At 38.4% G+C, this 20575-nt stretch overlaps 1 protein-coding gene across 4 annotated transcripts in view; it reads left to right on the top strand.

Moving 5' to 3' along the window:
• The window catches only part of SIL1 (SIL1 nucleotide exchange factor), a 220577-nt gene that overhangs the window by 146121 nt on the left and 53881 nt on the right, over positions 1 to 20575 (top strand). For all 4 annotated transcript variants that reach the window (XM_029942007.1, XM_029942008.1, XM_029942006.1 and 1 more), the window contains one exon: positions 1485 to 1606. In XM_029942007.1, the coding sequence (XP_029797867.1) occupies positions 1485 to 1606 (122 nt within the window). The remainder of the gene's footprint in view (positions 1 to 1484; positions 1607 to 20575) is intronic.

The following is a 20575-nucleotide window of genomic DNA, read 5'->3' as shown; positions in this document are numbered from 1 at the left end:
CACTCCCTCTCTTTCTTGCTTGCTCTCAAAAGTAAATAATAAACATTTTTAAAAGCCCAATTATTTATTGAGTACCTAAGTATATGCTCGGCACTGTTGCAATCACTGGACCTACAAGAGTAGGCAGACAGGAAAAACACCCTGCTCTTGTGGAGATAATACCAGAATATATAAAAATTAGCTTCTAAGTGGTAAAAAACAGTCTAGTTCACCTAGAAACACAGACAAAGGCAAAGTCCTTCAAACTCAGTTTCTCTGTTAGAGCCTTTGTCTAGTTTGGAAGGGCATAGTCAGGCAGGAAGTGGCTCTGTGGTATCTGGAGGAAGAAGGTGGATAGCCATCACATTGTTGGATTCTAGCTTCCTGCATTATCCTGATGATTTGTAGAGTGGGGCCTGCCTGTGGGCAAGAGGAAGCCTTTATAGCAACAAAGGTATTTCCAATGGAAACTGTAGTTATGGCACAAAGGAAACAGGATCCAGTGACCTTTCTAAGCAAGTTGTTCTTGTTCCAGGATACAAATGAAGCCTGGGGAATGATATTCTTTTTAGAATAAAAGAGAAAGAATCTAGACTTGGGACTTTGGATCTTAAAGGGTAGTCTAGACCAGTGCTGTTTGAAATTTTATGCACTGTGCAATCGTAGCCACTAGCCAGGAACATGGAACTACACTACAGCCTTTGAGAGAGAGACTTCTGTGTAGATTTTATCATGAGTGCCCTCAGAATGAGTCAGCCTTAGATTCTATGAAGCGAGGAAGAGGGAGGAGAGGGGTACTATTGGTACTCCTCCTCTAGCACTCTGCTAGACCCCCCTCCCTCTGCAACAGGGTTCCTGTTACATAGTCCCTGATTTCTAATTAAAAAACAGCCTTTGGGGTGCATGGGTGGCTCTGTCAGTTAAGTGTCCAACTTTGGCTCAGGTCATGATCTCATGGTTCGTGGGTTCGAGCCCTGCATCAGGCTCTCTCCTGTAAGCACAAAGCCCGCTTTAGATCCTCTTTCCCCTTCTCTCTCTGCCCCTTCCCTGCTCATGCTCTCTCTCTCCCTCTCAGAAATAAACAATTAAAAACAATAATAACAAAAGTAAAAACAGCCTTATTTATTTTTTTTCAAGTGTCTGATGCCTCTACTGCCTGCATTGGGTCTGGACATCGACAGGAAGCATGGCACCATTTAGTAGTTCTTGTGATGCCAGATCTTTGTGTTAACAGCTTGTACATTTGGAGTAAGCTTTGTGGTTCATTATGGTTTTAGAATTTTCTAGGACATGTGTGGCATCCATTTCTGCCATTTCCCACACAGGTGCTCAAAAATCATGTTATGAATTTGGAAATCCCTAAGTTAAGACTTGAGAATGTTAGTAAAGCCACCTTTGGTTTTTACTTGATTTTTTAGGTTTTTAGAATAGTCACCAAAATAAAGGCAGTAAGAGCCCTTCTTTCCTTGATGGCTGGACTGTACTAAGCCATGCCTTTGTTACAGATGGATAATGCACAGGACTTGCTTTCCTTTGGTGGCCTTCAAGTGGTGATCAATGGGCTGAACAGCACAGAGCCCCTGGTGAAGGAATATGCTGCGTTTGTGCTGGGGGCTGCCTTTTCCAGGTGAGTAGCATGGATGGACATCCCATTGACCAGAATTATTGGGGCCCTTCACGTGAAGTCTAGCTTAATTTTTGGCCTGATTGACCTGTAGGAAGGTTACAGATGAACTCTTTCATGCACCTGCCTATCCACATTTCATTGTAATCCTAATGAAACTAGAGTAAGAAATTGATTCTGCCTTTACTCCAAGTAGTTGTTACCATGTATGACTCTCTGTTCCCCCTTATCTTAAGGACATTTAATAGTGTATTATAGGTCACATTCTCTGTTGTAGTCAAAGCTCATAAAAAGCTAGACCAACCATAGCTAGTTGAGCAGGAAGGAATGAACTCTAAGATTTGAGCCTTTTACAGTGAAGCCATATCTGGTGAAGAATAAATGATGAACCTGACCAAGGAGGGCCTTTTGAGGGAAATATGTCTTCTCCTGATACTCCGGTAACAGTCAACATGCAGTCAGCTTATTGTACTCTCTGGGTTGGGATTTGTTTAAATTTCATTTATTCTGGGTTATACTAGAAAAGTGATAAGGCAGGAGCAATGGGGAGACATCATCTCTAAAGAGTGGATGCAGAAAGGTTTGTGGGTACTGTATCACTATACTATAAAGGTCAAGACGTCTTCAAGCTGCAGTTGGACCTTTGGAGCTGTAGTTCCTTTCATTTTTAAAAATCTGTTCCTAGGACTATTGTTCCTGTGCCTCTAAAATAGGAACCAGTATTTTGATTCTTGCTGCAAGGGCTTGGGTGGTGGCTATTAGGGGTTGTTCTGCTTGGGTGCTGTGATTAGGAAGTTGCAGGAGAAAGGCTATTGTGAACATTTTTACCATTGTACGCTTTGTTTCAAAAAGATTTCCTTTGCCTTTCATCCATGTTTATTGTTGTTTAATCAGAATCTCTGATGCTTTTTCACTGTGAAAGGCTTTAGCATCTTTTTTTTAGTAAATTAAGGGGCAAAGCTGGGAAGACTAGAAGAATTGTTGCATGAGGGGAGACTGAGTACCCTGCAGGTCTTTGTGTCCCTCATCGCCAATGTGCCTTGATCTTCAAGCCCTGGTTGTCCTGTGGTTGTGTTGTTGACAGTCAAGGCTGTGGCTTCCAGGGTACTCCACCTCCCTTGGTCTCGTATACCAGACCTAGACAGGCTCTCAGGAAGCTATTAGGGGTTGTTCTGCTTGGGTGCTGCAATTAGGAAGTTGCAGGAGAAAGGCTATTGTGAAATGAAATAACTAAGTAAAATATTACTAGGCTATCTCCTGAGAGCCTTTTTGGAATTCTTTCCTGTAATCCCAAGTACCTTCTTTCCACTTTCAATATGAGCAAATATCCTTTGCCATTGCTTTTGGAAACACATTTCTTGGGGGAAACTGTGTAACATTCTTGATGTCATATCTTATTTAAAGGGGACTTGAGAAGCATGCATTAGGTCTGCTTAGCAGGCCATAACTCACCCAAGGGGTGTGCCAATATGTGGTGTTATTAAGACTTCTCTGTGATTGTATTAGCATAAGACCACATTAACATTTATGCGGCATTACTAAAATTTAAATAGAGATAAATATAAAATATTGCAACCTAGTGTTTTGGTGGCAAGCAAATTGCTGTATTTAAAATGTTCTAGCCAGGCTTTTGATGGCTCACTAGAGGGCAGTTACAGTGACAGCATGGTATGGTGCTAGAGCTTTTGGAAGCCAAAAGCAGGTTCCTAAACATCATGAAAATGTCACCGTTTTATGCAAAGAGGAACTTGATGCAAGGTGACTGTTTCCATGCAGAGAGGCAGGCTCCAGTGCTCTGGCCTGATATTCATTTATTTACTCTTGATGTCCTAAGTGTTGGTTTTGCAGCTCCCTACCTGCCCCCAGAATACAGGTGTGCACACACATACCACCTGTGTATATGCTAGTGCACACATACACAGTGTGTGGTTGGTTGAGCTTGCTTTGTCAAGAGGGCATTCAGGGGATAGTGAGGATAGTGAGCATGTTGAAAACATGGAGTCCCAGTGTTTGGGGGGGTATTATTTATACATCTTTCCTTCTCGTTTTCTGCATAAGGGCAAGAATGCTGCTCAGTCCAGAAGTTTCAGTATTTGGGAGGACCAGTCAGATCACAGCACCAAGAGTCAGAAAATCTAGGTTCAATTCTAGTGTGAGTCCTTTACTGATTGTTTGCCCATGGGCAAGTGATTTCACCTTTCTAAGCCTCACCTTTTCATTTGTTAAGTAAAAACAATGATAGCTGTTCTCTGCATCGCAGAAGATTGAGTGATTATGAAATAACACACTATACAGCAAGTCCTGTGAAAATGCTTATAAAGCACCTGTCAGTGATAAGGGGTGTAACATCATCATGCTTTCCATGTGTCCTTTTTACTATGAGTTTTCACTGTAAGGCAATTTTACTTTTGTTTTCACAGTACAAACCTTTATCTTCCTAATTTTCTTTTCTGTTTATGTCCTACTACATATATCTCTTGGTGCTAATCTTGATGCTTCACAAGGGTGTTTATTTGCCTACTTAGGTTAATTACTTAATAAAGCATCCACACACATTTCTGTGGATAAACATGAAGCAATTATTACAAGATCAAGAAGAAAGAGCTGACATAACTGTAATTGACATGGCCACTGAATGTTACATGGCCCCTGTTCCCTTATTTAAATATGATTCACACTTATTTATGGGTCACAGACACTCATTTTCTGCTGTTTGTTGTCTTTGTTTAAGACAGGTCATGCTCTTGAGTAAGAAGATACGCGTTGATAGGGAGAGTGGGATCTGATGCCTTTGGCAGCTTCATCTTTTCATGGTTTCTTCCTTCCTTCCCCATCTGACTGCTCCTTCCCCTCAACCTCCCTCTCTTTCCTTCTCTCTCTGTTCTGCCTCCTTTCTTCTTCTTCAAGTCAGTTATTTTCACTGGCCTTTCTCTGACTTGATACCATCTCATGAGGGTACCTGTGTCTATTTGTCTACAGTCTGACTTACCAGGAATCTTTGGAGTCCTGGACAAGTAATTTGTGCTTCTCTGTGTGAGAAGCCTCAGAAAACCTCCTGTAATCTGGTTTTGGTTTTATTTCTCAAAGTAAGAAGTACTTTGGCTTCTCTGCCAAAGTGCCGGCTGCCTTCTTTTATTTCCCTCTTACGTCCCTATATGTAGCTTTTACCTTTTAATTGTCAGGAATTAAATTATCAAGAAACTGGTGTGCTTGCCCCAGGGAACACTGGCTTTTGCTGTTCTGATGCCCTTTTCTCCATCGTTTTTCATGTTTTGTATCCATCTTTAGTAATTCACATTCTCCTCTGCATATGTATGCTTTATTATGGAATTATATGGGATTGTAGGCTCTCACTGAAGGCAGTATTTTGTTTGAACTGTCCACAGTTCATAGGAGCCTGGTACAAAAGGGATATGCATGTGCCTTCAGTCATACTGCAGTAGTGTTCTGTTATGATGGATCCCTGGAATAGGATTCTGTTCTGTCTTGTCTCTTCTTGTCATCTGCCTTGGAACCTCCTTAGCAGATTTTATGTTAGTTACGTCTCATAAAATGAATGTCTCTCTCGCTCCTGACCCTGCACTCCTTACCCCATGCTTTACTGTCTTTCTGGTTTCCTCAGTTATACTCTTCCCACTAAAGTTTTACAGTTCATTTTTAACCATTTGGCTGGTGTCCTATCACCGAGTCCCATCTCTGCCTGTTGACCTCTGGTTTCCATATTTCTGTCCTGCCATCCTTAGTGAATTTCAGTGTTCATCTGCATCTTCTATTTCTTGATGGTTTTTGTGAGTTTGCTGGGGATTAACATTCTCACTTCTCTTGACCTTTACCTTTACTTCTGTTATCCACTAGATACCTTGAAACTCATTTCCCATTTTCTTCAACATCTCATGTTCTCTGACCACTTTAATTATTCACATTTTCATCTATACTGCTGAACCTGGCTTTTAGCCTTACCCTGACCTCCAGCCGCTGTACATCTTTGCATTTTCCTTTCCCATCAGTGTTCCTCAACCTCTCCCCTCTCTCCAGGCTCCTTCCTCTTAGCTCACAATGTTCTCAATTACTCATGTAGTGACTCCTTCCCACTACCTCCTTAGCGTTGCCTTCAGCATGACAACCTATATTTTCCTTCCCTTCCAAATTCATTTAAAGACTAGACAAAAAGGGATTCAAATAAGTGCACATGAGCATTATGTTCCTACCATTCCTCAAAATTTTCAAGAGTATTTTGGAATCATTAACATCTCTGGAGTAGTCAACAATCCTTTCATTTGGAAACTACTTCTTGGGGCACTTGGCTGGTTCAGTCAGTGGAGCATGCAACTCTTGATCTTGTGGTTGTGGGTTAGAGCCCTGTGTTGGGGGTAGATATTATTTAAAAATAAGATCTCAAAAAAAAAAAAAAGAAACTTACTGGCCTCCATGTGATTATGGTCCTTCGGTTCTTAAATCTCTGGAATTAATTACTCTGTCTCCTTTTCCTTTTAAGGCAACATCATCATCTATTTCCTATTTATGGCTATTCACCAAGATTTTTTTTTCTGACACTTTCCCTTCTCTCCCTCCCTTTTCTCTACCACTGGTTGTGTCTATTTCCATGGTTTCAAATCCTGCTTCATTGTGGATGATTCCAGTATCAATGTTGAAGTCTAGCCCTTCCCGTCAAGTCTCATCCTTCATTTCTACCAGTCTAATTGCACCTCACACTCAAGGAGAAGAAAGTGGAATTACTTTCTCTCTCACAAACTAAGTTTTTCCTCCCACATTCTCTCTTTATCTATTTTTGGCAGCATGATTGTCGTAGTTACCCAAGCTGGAAACTTTTGAGGGATATTTGAGTCGTCTTTGTCTCTATTTAGTTACTTAGTTGGTGAATGAATCTTTTGAATTTTTATTTTCACTATTGTGTCTACTAAAAACTATTTGCCTTTTTTTAAGATATGTTTTAAGGAACTTGTGTAATTGTGAGGACAGCAACGTGTTCAGGGAGGGGGGTTCACTCTCTCAGTGGGTAGGAAATGAATAATCTAAACCAAGCACAACAATCACAGTCTCTGTGGATCTAGATTGATTTAGAGATGTGCATGTGACCCATTCTCACCAAAGAGACATCAAGAGATGTTTGCTGAGAAGGCTTCTGAGAAGGATTTTTACTCTCTTCTAAAAAGTCCAGAGACACCTGGCTGGCTTAGTCAGTAGAGCATGCGACTCTTGATCTTGGGGTCTTGAGTTCAAGCCCCATGTTGGATATAGAGATTACTTAAAAAGAAAGTAAGGAGGCTCTGGCCACCTCTTCATGCTTGATTGCAGTTGTCTTAGAAGTATAGCAGCTTAGACCAGTGAGGTGAGAAGACCAAGGATGAAAGCCAACATGCTGAGGAACAGAAATCATAGAGGGTAAAAGACAGAAAGAGACTAGGTCCTTTATGATAGAGCATAGCCACTATACTGATTTAAGAACCATCTACTTCCATATGGCTGTTGGGAGAGAAAAACATCTTGGTTTTTAAAAAACCACTGGTAGTCTTTATACTGTTATTTGCAACTGAACATATTCATATTAATAAAATCTCCAGGCTCTCTGTCATATCATAAATTCCTCTTTAATTTCTTTTGCTTCTTCACAGCATTCATCTCAGTTTGCACTTATGTCTTTGTTTGATTACCTGTTGATTGTTGATAACCTTAGACAGTATGAGAAGGATAGGATTTGTTTTCTATCCTAATCTGGTTGTTGCACTGAGAGCTAGGAAATAATTACTGAAAGAATAAATGATGAAACAAAAGAAAAAGCTGGTACTCAGGAAATGAAATGTTTTTCCAGATGGGGATGGTATGTGAATACTGTTGTTACTATTAATGGTGTAATAGTGAATGATTCAAATACCATTCCTTGACCCTTTAAAATCTGAAGTTGAGTTGTGAAAATAAGTGTGTGTCACCCTCTGCCACTCCTGGTCCCCGCTGAGGGCCCAGAAAATAGAAGATTAGAAATTGGGATGAGGTCAGATATTGGAGATGCCAGCGTTTGATAAAAGTCCAAATGTGACTCCTAGGACTGGTTCTGATCTCTTGACTCCAAGAGCTAATTTTTCACACTCCTCCCATGACAGGGGAGGTGCCCAAAACATTTTATATCTGATAAATTGATTAGCATATTGGCCAAGATTGGCCCCGGGCAGTTGGATAGCTGTAGCCTTTAAGGCTGCAGTCACAGCCTAATATGTTTTTTCAAAAGGCAATTCATGACAAATGGAGAATGAGCTCTAAGCCTGACCAGCCACCCTGATCACTGCAGTAACCAAGACTTCATTCTGGTGAGGGAGGTACCACTTGGCTTAATTAACTTGTCCCTCAGAGTGTTTCTTTTGAATCTATCTCAGTGATATACCCCTGCCTCCTCCACATCCTCTTTGTGTCTGCCCTAAAATTTTTTCATTATTGACTCTCTCATTAATTTCTTCCTTGCATAACTCCAGTCTGCTAAGTTCTTTCCTTTCAAATTTATTAGCATTTGTTGTCTGGACTCCTAAACTGACTCTTAAATACATGTAATTCTCTGTGTATGCCAGTTCTTTCCTGTTTCCCTAATAAAATGGAAAGGTTCTTGAGAGTGGAAACTGGTTCCCAATTCTTTGGCACCCACAGAACTTTAGAGAGGGTATGTGTTAGAGCATTTCCTGGTACAAACTAAATGGTCTAACATAAAAGCTGAAATTACCAAAAATTGGTGGGAGGAATGAAGCTGCTAACAGCAGGGAAGCTTTTTATTTTCTGTCTTGTATGATTTTTCTTCCAGTGAACCTATATTATATTTGTAATTAAAATGTAAACAATAAGTTACAAAACAGGGAACCTGGAGACTTCTCTATCCAGCAAGTGGTGGTTTACAATTCCCAAGAAGCATTCTTGGTTCAGAATACCCAAAGTTGGTGGATTTAAACATTTCCTTAAATGCTCAAATCACCCAACAAGCTGTAGGGCCACCACTCTGCATAACCAAAGGGGAAATTAATAACGTCATATTCTTCATGTGGTAGCTCTACAAGGAAGTGAGAAAGCGCAAACCTTAAGAGGATATGGAAAACTGAAACATAGAGTAGTCCTGGGGACCCTGCCATTTCCTAGTGGCCAAGAGCTTTTGGTTTCATGGCTTTGTAAGTTGGGGGACAGGAGACAAAGCTTACAGCCCATGAAAAGAAGAATTAGAAAAATGAAAATCTACTCAAAAGAAGATATTGAGACAATTTGGCTTTTTGAATAGAAGGGAGAAAAATTACCCAGAAAATTCTTCACCCAAGCCAGCCCTAGAGTGCATTTGGACTGGAAATCATATTCCTTGTGTGGCCTGAAAATTGTCAAGCTATGAATTTAGGCTAAAGTGATCTCAAATAATGAACTGGAAAAAATGTTTGCAAGTTACATTACAGATATAGCATTAATACCCTAATATTTATAAAGAGCACCTAAAAATAGAGAATAAACACAATAATAACCTACTGAAAAATGGGCTAGACACAGTTTGCAGAATAAAAAAAATGTAAATGGCTTAACCATGTGAAAAAGTGCTCACTCATAAGAAGAGAAAAACCAATTAAAACTACAGCAAGATACTGTTTCTCACCTATCAGATTGGCAGAAATCCAAACGTTGATAGCATATTCTTTTTGCAAAGTTGTCGGGAAATAGGCTCTCATACGTTGCTGGTAAAAGGATAAAATGATACAGTCCTTATTGAAGGAAATTTGTCAGTAACTCGCAAAACTGCATATTATTTCTACTCTTGAAATAATATTATTTCTACTCCCAAAACTCTACCTCTAAAATACATTGGTAAAAATATGAAATGACGTGTGTGTTGATGGTTATTCATTATAGCACTCGTTGTAACATTACATATTTGCTTTTTGAAATAGCAAAATGCAGGACTGCCCATCAGTAGGAAACTGAGCCTATGAATTGTATACTTATTCCAAGGAGTACTACATGGTCATAGAAAAGATCAAAGAATATTTCTACATAATATACAGCATTTCTGTTGTGACACATTTTAGGACATGATGTTAAATGAGAAAAAGCAGGTAAAATATGAAAACCTGCTATTAATCATGTGTGTATGCTTCTATTTTAAAAAATGAAAGATAGAAGGTTATGTTATAGAGAGAGGGACTTTCCAATTATGCAGATATTTTATATAGTTAAAAACTGAAAATGTAAAAATCAAGAGCTAAATGGAAACAGTTGAATCTATCTATAGACTTGGTGGCATAATCACACAGGGAGAACTATTTTGTATGATTTTGCAACCCAATAATTTGTACATCTCTATTTGGATATATCCTAAAGGCAAAAAAAAGCCTGCAAAACTTCTGATATCTTAGTGTTGATGGAAGTGTTGGTGTTGTTATTCTGAGACTGAATTGTGGGATGAAACAGATGAATAATTATGCTGGTTTCACTGAGAACCAGGATTTTCAGCATGACAGAAGGGAAATACTAATGTAAAATTGGAGATTGTGTAAATTCTCCCTTAGTCCTCACTTTGAATTGGAAGTACTAGTATGAACTCATGATGAATTTTTTCCTTAAAAAGTGTTTTTTTTTTTTTTTTGCTCTGTCCATTAGGTAAAAAGTTAAACCCAGTGACAATGATCAATTCTCACTCTAGATTGTATTTTCTAAATACCATTTCTATCAAAAATTACATTTTCCACAAAAGGAACTGTTATTTCTTGGAGAAATTGCAGATGTCAAGTCTGGAGTAAGACATGTACAAAATGATAGTGAATATCTTGTCATAAAAAAATAAGGAAGCTCTGAAACACTTAGTAGAGTCTTGTGTCAAGGACTCAGGGGTCAACATGAGATAGTTTCCACTGGCTTTTGGTGGGGAAATTTGAGTTTCGAGAAGGATAATAACTGCAATGAATTAAAGCAGATCAGATCTATGTGTATCAATCAAATCTGTATAGCAAATCAAACATATATATATCCCCAAGTTTATCATCTTATTTAAAAAAATAAACCTGTTTCATTAATCATCTTTAGAGGCTACTGGGTAGGAAACCAATTTATAATGAAAATTACCAAATAAATAGAAACAATAAAGCATTTATCCTACCTTTCCATATGATGAGAAATCTCAGTGCACTGAGAGTACAATAGTTGTACAAGTAGTTAATGAGGAGTTCATCTTGACAGAGAAATTCTAGCTAAAAAAAAGAAGAATAATGCAGTTAGAACATCACTATTTTGTGATGTTTAATGAATCAGTGCATCTTGGCAGTGACCATCAGTGTATGCTAACATCTCACAAAGAAATGGAGTCTAACAGGGGCACCTGGGTGGCTCAGTTGGTTAAGTGTCTGACACTTCAGCTCAGGTCATGATCTCATGGTTTGTGGGTTCAAGCCCCATGTCAGGCTCTGTGCTGACAGCTCAGAGCCTGGATCCTGCTTTGGATTCTGTGTCTCCCTCTCTCTCTCTCTGCCCCTCTCCCACTCACACACACACACACACACACTCTCTCTCTCTCAAAAGTAAACATTAAAAAAAATTTTTTTTTAAAGAAATGGCAAACATTATGTGCCTTGCAGTGGGCAGTGTGATGTACATCCAGATATCTCATCAAGACCAACCAAGGCATTTATTTCCACAAGTCTGGAAGTATTATCTACTCAAGGCTCATGATTGAGTTCTTCCAAGAATTAACCCAGAAGGAACCTGCCTTGCCCAAGTTTATGGCCTCTTTCTGGGGCAGCCCACTTGCTGACAGAGGTTCAAAGGGCTTCTATTCTTGCCTCAAAGGTGACAACTCTGAAAAATCATTCTATCTCCAGAGCTCCCTGTGGAATCAAGTGAGATCTCTTTTGGAACTGCATCACAGTCCACCTTCTCTCATTACCTAATCTTGCTTCTCTCATCCCTCAAAGATACTGTTCCCAAGGGTGCTTGTAGTAAACCAATCACCTACAAGTCCTAGAATCTATTTCCTGGGGAACTTGACTCACACATGCCTTCTGATAGAAGCACACACTACCACCCATGCACTCAGCTGGACAGAAACAGATCAAGATCCAGCTTCTAATTTAAAGGAAATATTGGGGACAGGAGCTATATTAAGTGATATAATGGACATATAATCAGAGAAACCCAGACTGTTTGAAACTGTAGATTTACTCAACTTTTCAACAAGAAAAGAAATGGAATGAGATCTGTAAATTAAAAGATACTTAAGATAAATATCAACCAGTTATGCTGTATTTAGATCCTGACCAAATGGGCAATCTCTTAAAAAAAAAAAAATTTAGGTAATTGGAGTCCTTTAAACAATTCCCTAGTATTTAATAATAATGAGAAATTATTAAAAGCTTTCAATGTGAAATGGTATTGTGTGTTTTTTAAAGTAATTTTAGAGAAACATACCCAAAAAATTATGAGCAAAATGATAGGATGTCTCAGTTTTGCTTTATGCTTGTATGGAGGAAATGAGTAAGTGCATGGGTGGGGGTATAGATGAAACAGGACTGGCCATGACTTCGTAATTTTAAAAGCTGAGTTATGAGATCAGGGGAAGATTATCATACCATTCTTTCTCCATTTTAGTCTATATGAAAGTTTACCTAAGAATAAATTAAAAAAAAAAATGTTCCCAATAGGCAGAGTTTGCAAGTTACTAATAGAAACATATATAAATCCTCATTGGTGGAACACATTTTTTTTTAACTTTAAAAAATGTTTTTAAATTTATTTTTGAATGTCAGAGTGCCAGCACGTGAGGGACAGAGAGAGAGGTGGAATAGAAGATCTGAAATGGTCTCTGCATTGATAGCAGCAAACTCAATGCAGGACTCAAACTGGCAAACTGTGAGATTGTGACCTGAGCCAATGTTGGACACTCAACGAACTGAGCTAACCAGGCGCTCCTGGAGGATTATGTCTTTTTTTTTTTAATTTTTAAAAAAATCTTTATTTTTGAGAGAGAAAGAGTATGAGCAGGGGAGGAATAGAGAGAGAGAGGAGGGGGGGAGACACAGAATTCGAAGCAGGCTCCAGGCTCTGAGCTGTCAGCACAGAGCCCAACGCAGGGCTTAGATTCATGAACTATGAGATCATGACTTGAACTGAAGTTGGACTCTTAACCAACTGAGCCACTCAGGCACCCCTGGAAGAATATATCTTATATGTAGGCCTGAAAGCATTTCCACAGAGAAAAAATTCCAGTAATTAGGAGTTCCCAATAAATATACCACAGATGGGTATATTTGAGCATCTGACTTCAGCTCAGGTAATGATCTGGCAGTCTCTAGGAGTTTGAGTACTGCGCTGGGCTCTGTGCTGACAGCTCAGAGCCTGGAGCTTGCTTCACATTCTGTGTCTCCCTTTCTCTGCCCCTCCCCAGCTCACACCTGTGTCTCTCTCTTTCTCTCAAAAGCAAATAAACATTTAAAAATTTTTTTTAAATCACAAAACAGTCAAAACAATAAGGCATAATCTGTAAAAGACAACAGAAGCAACATAATCAGACTTTTGAAACTAGTAAAATTCTGAGGGTACAGAGTACTTCTCTTAATATGTTCAAAGAAATAAAAGATTTTATCAAAAGTATGAGTAAAGAATAGTACACTCTCAAAAATGACAACATCCAGCAAGATTTGGAAAAGATCTAAATAGACCTTCTAGAAGTGAAAAATATAATAATTGCAATAAAAAATTAAGTACTGATAAGGCAAATAACTGGAGAGACACAGCTGAGGAATAATTAAGTGAACAAGAATACAAATTGAAGATCACCCAAAGTGCAGCATGAAGAGACAGAAATGGAAAAATGTAAAGGGGAAAAGAGGTTAAGAGATAGGAGAATGGAATGAAAAGTTTAACATAAATTCTAGAAGGATAAAGAGAATGGGAGAGAGGCTGTATTTAAAGAGGTTTGGTTGATAGTTTTCCAAAATTGATGTAAGACATGACTTCTAATTCAAGAAGCCCACTGAACTTCAAGTAGAATGATTAAGAAAAAACTGTTTTTAGGGGCACCTGAGTGGCTCAGTCGGTTAAGCATCTGACTCTTGGTTTTTGGCTCAGGTCATGATCTCACTTTGACAGTTTGAGCCCCACATCTGGCTCTTTGCTGATAGCGCAGAACCTGCTTGGGATCCACTCTTTCCCCGCTCTCTGCCCCTCCCCTGCTTAGTCTCTCCCTCAAAATAAATAAATAAACTTTAAAAAATTAAAGAAGAAAAGAAAAACTGTTTCTAGCGATGTAGTGAAACTATGCAAAGATGGGGTTATGAAAGCACGTTTTTGACAGATTTGCTATCAAGTACCAGGAGTAGCTCTCAGAATAAGGAGGGGACATGGCTTTGACTATAGGAGTCTTAGCCTAGTTGCTTGGTTCCATGTGCATTCTGTTAACATCTGGATTTAAGGAAGATGACACCATGCTTTCCAAAGTTGAGGGTACTTTCAGGTATGTTAGGTTTCTCATTAATTGTCTGTTCTTAGAGGTTCATAGAAAGAGGATAATTCAACTTTTTGTGAAAAGAGAAGAATGGAACTACAGAGTCAGAGAGGTAGCCAGCATGGGATTTAAAAACTTTTTCATTCCTGCTTCTTATAGACTTCAGTTTCTCTCTCTTCCTCTGTTTTTGTTTTTTTAGAGGGTTACTGGATTTGCAGAGAATGCACTTGCTTAAAACATAGAAATTATATAGGAGAGATTGGTTTCTACCATGAAAGTATGAGGAGGTTGCTGATCCACTCCCCAGTGTAACTGGTAAAAATTACTTAAAAAAATTTTTTTTAAGTCTCTGGAAAAGGTCCTAAGGGCAGACAGCAAAAAAGGACACATCTATTCAACCATATGTATGTAAATTCAGTAAGGAAGACCAGAGTTTCTGTTACTTGAACCAAGACTGCTTTCTTCCTTCCCACTTGTCTACTCCACACTGCTGTGGTTCAGAACACAGGACTCCCTCTACCTCCGGTTCCCAGTTGGCCTTTCTTCTTGGAAGGAGTAGAACTTGAGCATTTCATATCCTGCCCTGAGCTTCCTATTTTTGAGGCTGTTGTGGCAGTGCATTTTCCTGTCTGTCTCCTGCTTGTGGAATGGAGGCTCTAACTTGGGTGTGGAGCATTGAGAACACTAGGACCCTAGTCACCCTCACCCTGGCTCAGGATGTGGTAATACCATGTTGGGAGAAGCAAGCTTAGAGCACTTTGGCCTGCTGTCCCCGACCCACTAAGCAGTCAACTCCTAGAGTGGGGGTGGGGATGTCTTTCAGAAGCTTGTCATTGTTACCACTCCCAGCTCCAGAGCCCTGGCTCAGACATTTTTCCTGGAGTAAAGCAGGGGCACAAAACAGATAGATCCTAATTTGTTCCCAGTGGCTCTGACTTCATTTGCAAGAGTGTAGAGAAGTTCAAACCCAAGGACACCGTCAGGAAGATTAGAGATAGTAGTGGAAAGCAACTAGGAGGAGGTTGATGGCATTAACAGATCTATAGCCTAGACTGTAGTCTGGCTAGTTTTTCAGAGAGAGTGAAACAATTGAGATTAGTCTTCCTGGGGTCAGGGCTAAATCCTACAGGGACCTAAGAAACTATTCCTTCAAAGGAACTATAAATTGATCAAATTAGTTTATAGAACAATTAATGCAGCAGCACATTGCTGAAACAATAGAGGTTTTTACACTTTAGATGTTAACCTTTTGTGTTAAAAATATTTTTTCCAAGTTTGTCATTTCTCTTTCAGCCTTATTTATGGTATTTTCTATATCGAAGTTAAAAATGTCTACTTGGACAAAAATCTTAATCTGTTTCATGGTTTCTGTTGTTATGACATACTTAATAAAGCCTTTTCTATCCAGGGGTATATAAATATTTTTTTCTTTATAATATTTTAAAAATAGGCAATATTTCCAGGGCACCTTGGTGACTCAGTTGGTTGAGCATCTCTGACTCTTGATTTCGGCCCAGGTCATGATGCCAGTGTCATGGGATCTTTTCCACTTTTGCATGCACTCTCTTCCTCTCTCTCTCTCTCTCTCTCTCTCTCTCTCTCTCTCTCTCTCTCTCTCTCTCTCAAATTAAAAAATATATATATACATTTCATGGGGCGCCTGGGTGGCTCAGTCGGTTAAGCCTCCGACTTCGGCTCAGGTCAGATCTCACGTTCGTGGGTTCGAGCCCCACGTCAGGCTCTGTGCTGACAGCTAGCTCAGAGCCTGGAGCCTGCTTCCGGTTCTGTGTCTCCTTCTCTCTCTGACCCTCCCCCTCTCATGCTCTGTCTCTCACTGTAATAAATAAAACATTAAAAAATATATATATATATACATTTCAGACTTAAGAGGAGTTTAGAAAATCTTAGATTCACTATTTAGGTTTAATAAACCTAAAGTTGCTTTATTAGCCTCAGATTTTTTTAAAGAATAAAATATTGGATGCAGTAAAAAACCCTTTCATAATCCTTTTTTTCTTTATTTTTATTTTTTAGATTTATTATTTTTAATTTACATCCAAGTTAGTTAGCGTATAGTGCAATAATGATTTCAGGAGAAGATCCAGTGATTCACCCCCTATGTGTAACAGCCGGTGCTAATCCCAACAAGTGTCCTCCTTGATGCCCTTTACCCATTTTGTCTATCACCCCATCTGCGCCCCCTCCAGCAACCTTCAGTTCTCTGTATTTATGAGTCTCTCATGTTTTTTCCCCTCCCTGTGTTTGTATTCTTTTTATTCTTTTCCATTATGTTCATCTGTATTAGATCTTAAATTCTACATATGAATGAAGTCATCATGATACTTTTCTCTGACTTATTTTGCTTAGCATAATACGCTCTAGTTCCGTCCACATTGTTGCAAATGGCAAGATTTCATTCTTTTTGATTACTGAGTAATACTTCATTGTATGTATGTAGATGTATGTGTATGTATATATAGTATATATACATACCACATCTTCTTTATCCAGTCATTTGTCCATGGACATTTGGGCTCTTTCCATACTTTGGGTATTGTTGAGAGCGCTGCTGTAAACACTGGAGTGCATGTGCCCCTTTGAAACAACACACCTGTATCCCTTTGATATATACCTAGTAGTTTAATTTCGGGTTTGTAGAGCAGTTCTATTTTTAACTTTTTGGGGAACCTCCATGCTGTTTTCCAGAGTGGCTGCACCAGTTTGCATTCCCAGCAGCAGTGCAAAAGAGATCCTCTTTCTCCGCATCCTCGCCAACATCTGTTGTTGCCTGAGTTGTTAATGTTAGCCATTCTGACAGGTGTGAGGTGGTATCGCAGTGTGGATTGATTTGTATTCCCTTGATGATGACTGGTGTTGAGCATTTTTTCATGGGTCAGTTAGCCACCTGGATGTCTTCTTTGGAGAAGTGTATATTCATGTCTTTTGCCCATTTTTTCACTGGATTATTGTTTTTTTGGGTGTCGGATTTGATAAAGGATACTAGCCCTTTATCTGATATGTCATTTGCAAATATCTTCTTCCATTCAGTCAGTTGTCTTTTAGTTATGCTGATTGTTTCTTTTGCTCCTAATAGTTCATTTTTGCTTTTGTTACTCTTGCCTCTGGAGAGTGTTGAGTAAGAAATTGCTGCATGTCGCTGTCCAATTTTCCCAGCGCCAGTTGCTGAAGAAGACTGTCTTTATACCATTGAATATTCTTTGCTGTTTTGTCAAAGAATATTCATAGGTTTGTGGGTCCATTTCTGGATTCTCTGTTCTGTTCCATTGATCTGAGTGTCTGTTTTTGTGTCAATTTGTAACCCTTTTTTTTTTTCATTTTTTTAAATGTTTATTTTTGAGGGAAAGAGACAGAGCGTGAGTGGGGAAGGGGCCGAGAGAGACGGAGACAAAGAATCCAAGGCAGACTCCAGGCTTGAACTCACGAACTGTGAGATCATGACCTTAGCTGAAGTCAGACGCTTAACCAACTGAACCAGCCAGGTACCCCAATTCGTAACCCTTTCTAATTGTATTTCCCTCTCTTCCCCAGAGCTCACTACTTTTCTGAATTTTGTATGCGCCGTATCAGTTTTTTGTGCATTATCATATACCTGTCTTCACTTTGTAGCAATCTAGTGGGTGTGAAATGATATTTCGTTCCTCTTTTTTAAATATTTATTTATTTTGAGAGAGCACACAGGTGTGTGCAGGCATGAGTGGGGGAGGGGCAGAGAAGGTGGGAGAGAGAATGTTAAGCAGGCTCCACACTCCCAGTGGGAACCTGATAGAGGGCTTGATCTCATGACTCTGAGATCAAGACCTTAGCTGGTATCAAGAATGAGATGCTCAACTGACTATGCCATCCAGGCACCCCATGTATTTTGTTTTTTTTTAAGTCACTTTTCCCGAACTACTATAGAGATCGAGTATTTTTTCCTTTCATAATTGGAACCATACTGTATATATTGCTCAGAATCAGAAATGTCTTGCTTCCTCCCTCCCTTCCTTTTTTTTTGGTTGAATAGATTATTTTTGTATGTTTTTGTCTTCTCAGACTGCCACATTTAAAAAATACTTTTTCCTTTGTCCATTTTTCCATTGAGTCTTTTGTTTCTTGGTTAGTTGGTATTTAAAAATATTTTTATATAATCCTGATACCAAAATAAAAATATTTTCATTATATATTAGTGTGGATACAAATCTTTTGTTATATGCTTATCAAATATTTTCTAGTATGTGGCTTGTCATTTAACATTGTTTGTGTTGCTTTCTGGTATAGATGTCTTAAAGTATTTTTGTAAAGTCAGATTTAGCACTTTTTGTTTATATTTGGTTCTGTTGATGTTTTAAGAAGTTGTTTCTTACTTTAAGGCTATAAAGATAATCCTCTTACATTATAGTCTCCAGAGTGTAAAGTTGTGACACATAGTTTTGTTTGTTTATTTTGAAAGAGAGAACCAGCACAGGGAGAGGCAGAGAGAGAGAGAGAGAGAGAGAGAGAGAGAGAGAGAGAGAGAGAATCCCAAGCAGGCTCTGTGCTGCCAGTACAGAGCCCGTCACAGGGCTTGATCCTATGAACCTTGAGATGATGACCTGAGCCAAAATCAAGAATGGGGAATTCAACCGACTGAGATACCCAGGTGCCCTTGTGATAGTTTTTATTCTAAAATTTATATTTTCCATCCTGTGATACATAGATTTAATTTTAGTTTTTACCTTGTGGCCATTTAGTTCTGGCACCATGTCGTGAGTAGTCTGTCATCGCCCTAGTGGATCATAAAAGTTTTTCTGACATATACCAAGTTCCTTTATTTGTCTGAGTCTGTATTCTGTTCCATTTGTCTCTTCTATCCTTGAATCAATCTCATGTTATTTCAGTTATAATAACTTTATATGTCTTTGTATAAGGTAAAACAAATCCTTTTTTCTCATTCTTTTTTTTTATTTTTATAAAGTTTTATTTATTTGGGCATAGCGCGAGTGGGAGAGGGAGAGTGAGAATCCCAAGGAGGCTGCACACTGTCAGTGTCCCTACTTTGTTTTAGAATTAATTTATTCCTGTCATTAACTATTATTTATATGTTCTCTTAGAGTTCATTCTTTTGTTATTTTTCAAGTTTTCAAGTTGTTTTGGTATTTGAAAATAGATGTAAAGGTTTATTTTTTTGATAACAATTTAGTTAAATATTCTATAATTTATATCACAATTGGATTTTTATTGGATTCATGATTTATTTAGTAATGTGATTTGAGTTTGCCAAATACAGCATCACCTTTCCTGTATGTATGTATGTATGTATGTATGCATGCATTTTGCATTATAGGCAAAGCATATAGTCCATATGATAATGATTCTTTAGTATTTGTTGAGAATCCCTTTTTTGCTTGTCAGGTGGTTAGTTTTTGTAAATGCCCTGTAAGAAGGAGTGTTATTTGCTGGATACACGGATGGAGATATATGTATGTGTGAGTGTGTGTGTGTGTGTGTGTGTATTTATATATTTGTATGTATATACACATATTGCTTTATATATTTGCATATATATGTCACTTCACTTTTTTATAAAGTGTTTACAGCTCCTATTTTCATATTTTTGCCCAGCTTTGCTTTCTTTTCTGAGAAATTGGTAATAAAATGGTGTTATATGATTATGTGTTTCTGTTTATTCATGTAACTGCTCAATTTTTGCATTATTTTGAGTTAATGTTAAATTTATATGTATTAAGGATTTTGCTTTAATTTTTTTAATGTTTATTTTTGAGAGATATAGACAGAGTGTGAGTTGGGAATGGGCAGAGAGAGAGAGGGAGACACAGAATCTGAAGCAGGCTTCAGGCTCTGAGCTGTCAGCACAGAGCCGATGCTGGGCTCAAACTCGGGAATCATGAGATTGTGACCTAGGCTGAAGTCAGATGCTTAACTGACTGAGTCACCCAGGTGCCCCTAAATTGAGGATTCTTATAACCTCCTGGTTAATTGGGCCTTATATCATCAAGTTATGATCATCTTTACCCCCAAGAAGTCATTTTTGCCTTAAAGTATAATTTGTTTGATATTAATAGATTTATCAGGTTGCTTTGTTAGTGGTTTTTTGTATATCTTTTTTTTTTTGTATACCTTTTTTTTTCCTCTTTCTTTTGGTCTTCCTTTCATGCAATTCTGAATTTCTTTACACAGCATATAGCTATATTTTATTTTATTAATCCAATCTTTGTTTTTTTATTGGATGCATTTAACCCACTTCCTGTTACTGTGGTTTCTTAACATATTTGGGTTAATTTCTGCCATCTATTTCAGTAATTACCTTGATGTGTTTTAACATGCTTGATTGGGCTGCTAAAGTGGAAAGTCCTCTCAGATAATATGAGAGCTCTAAGAATGCACTAAGTCCATTTTCTCCAGTCTTCATTCTCTGTGATATTGTTGGCCAATATTTTGTTACCAGCTTTTAAAGAAATGTTTATTTATTTATTTTGAGAGAGAGAGATAGCGAGAGAGTGAGCATG

This window comes from Suricata suricatta, chromosome 6 (assembly GCF_006229205.1).
Source record: "Suricata suricatta isolate VVHF042 chromosome 6, meerkat_22Aug2017_6uvM2_HiC, whole genome shotgun sequence".
NCBI lineage: Eukaryota > Metazoa > Chordata > Mammalia > Carnivora > Herpestidae > Suricata > Suricata suricatta.
Note: the sequence above shows the minus strand (reverse complement) of the source record. Positions and strands in the feature narration are given on the sequence as shown.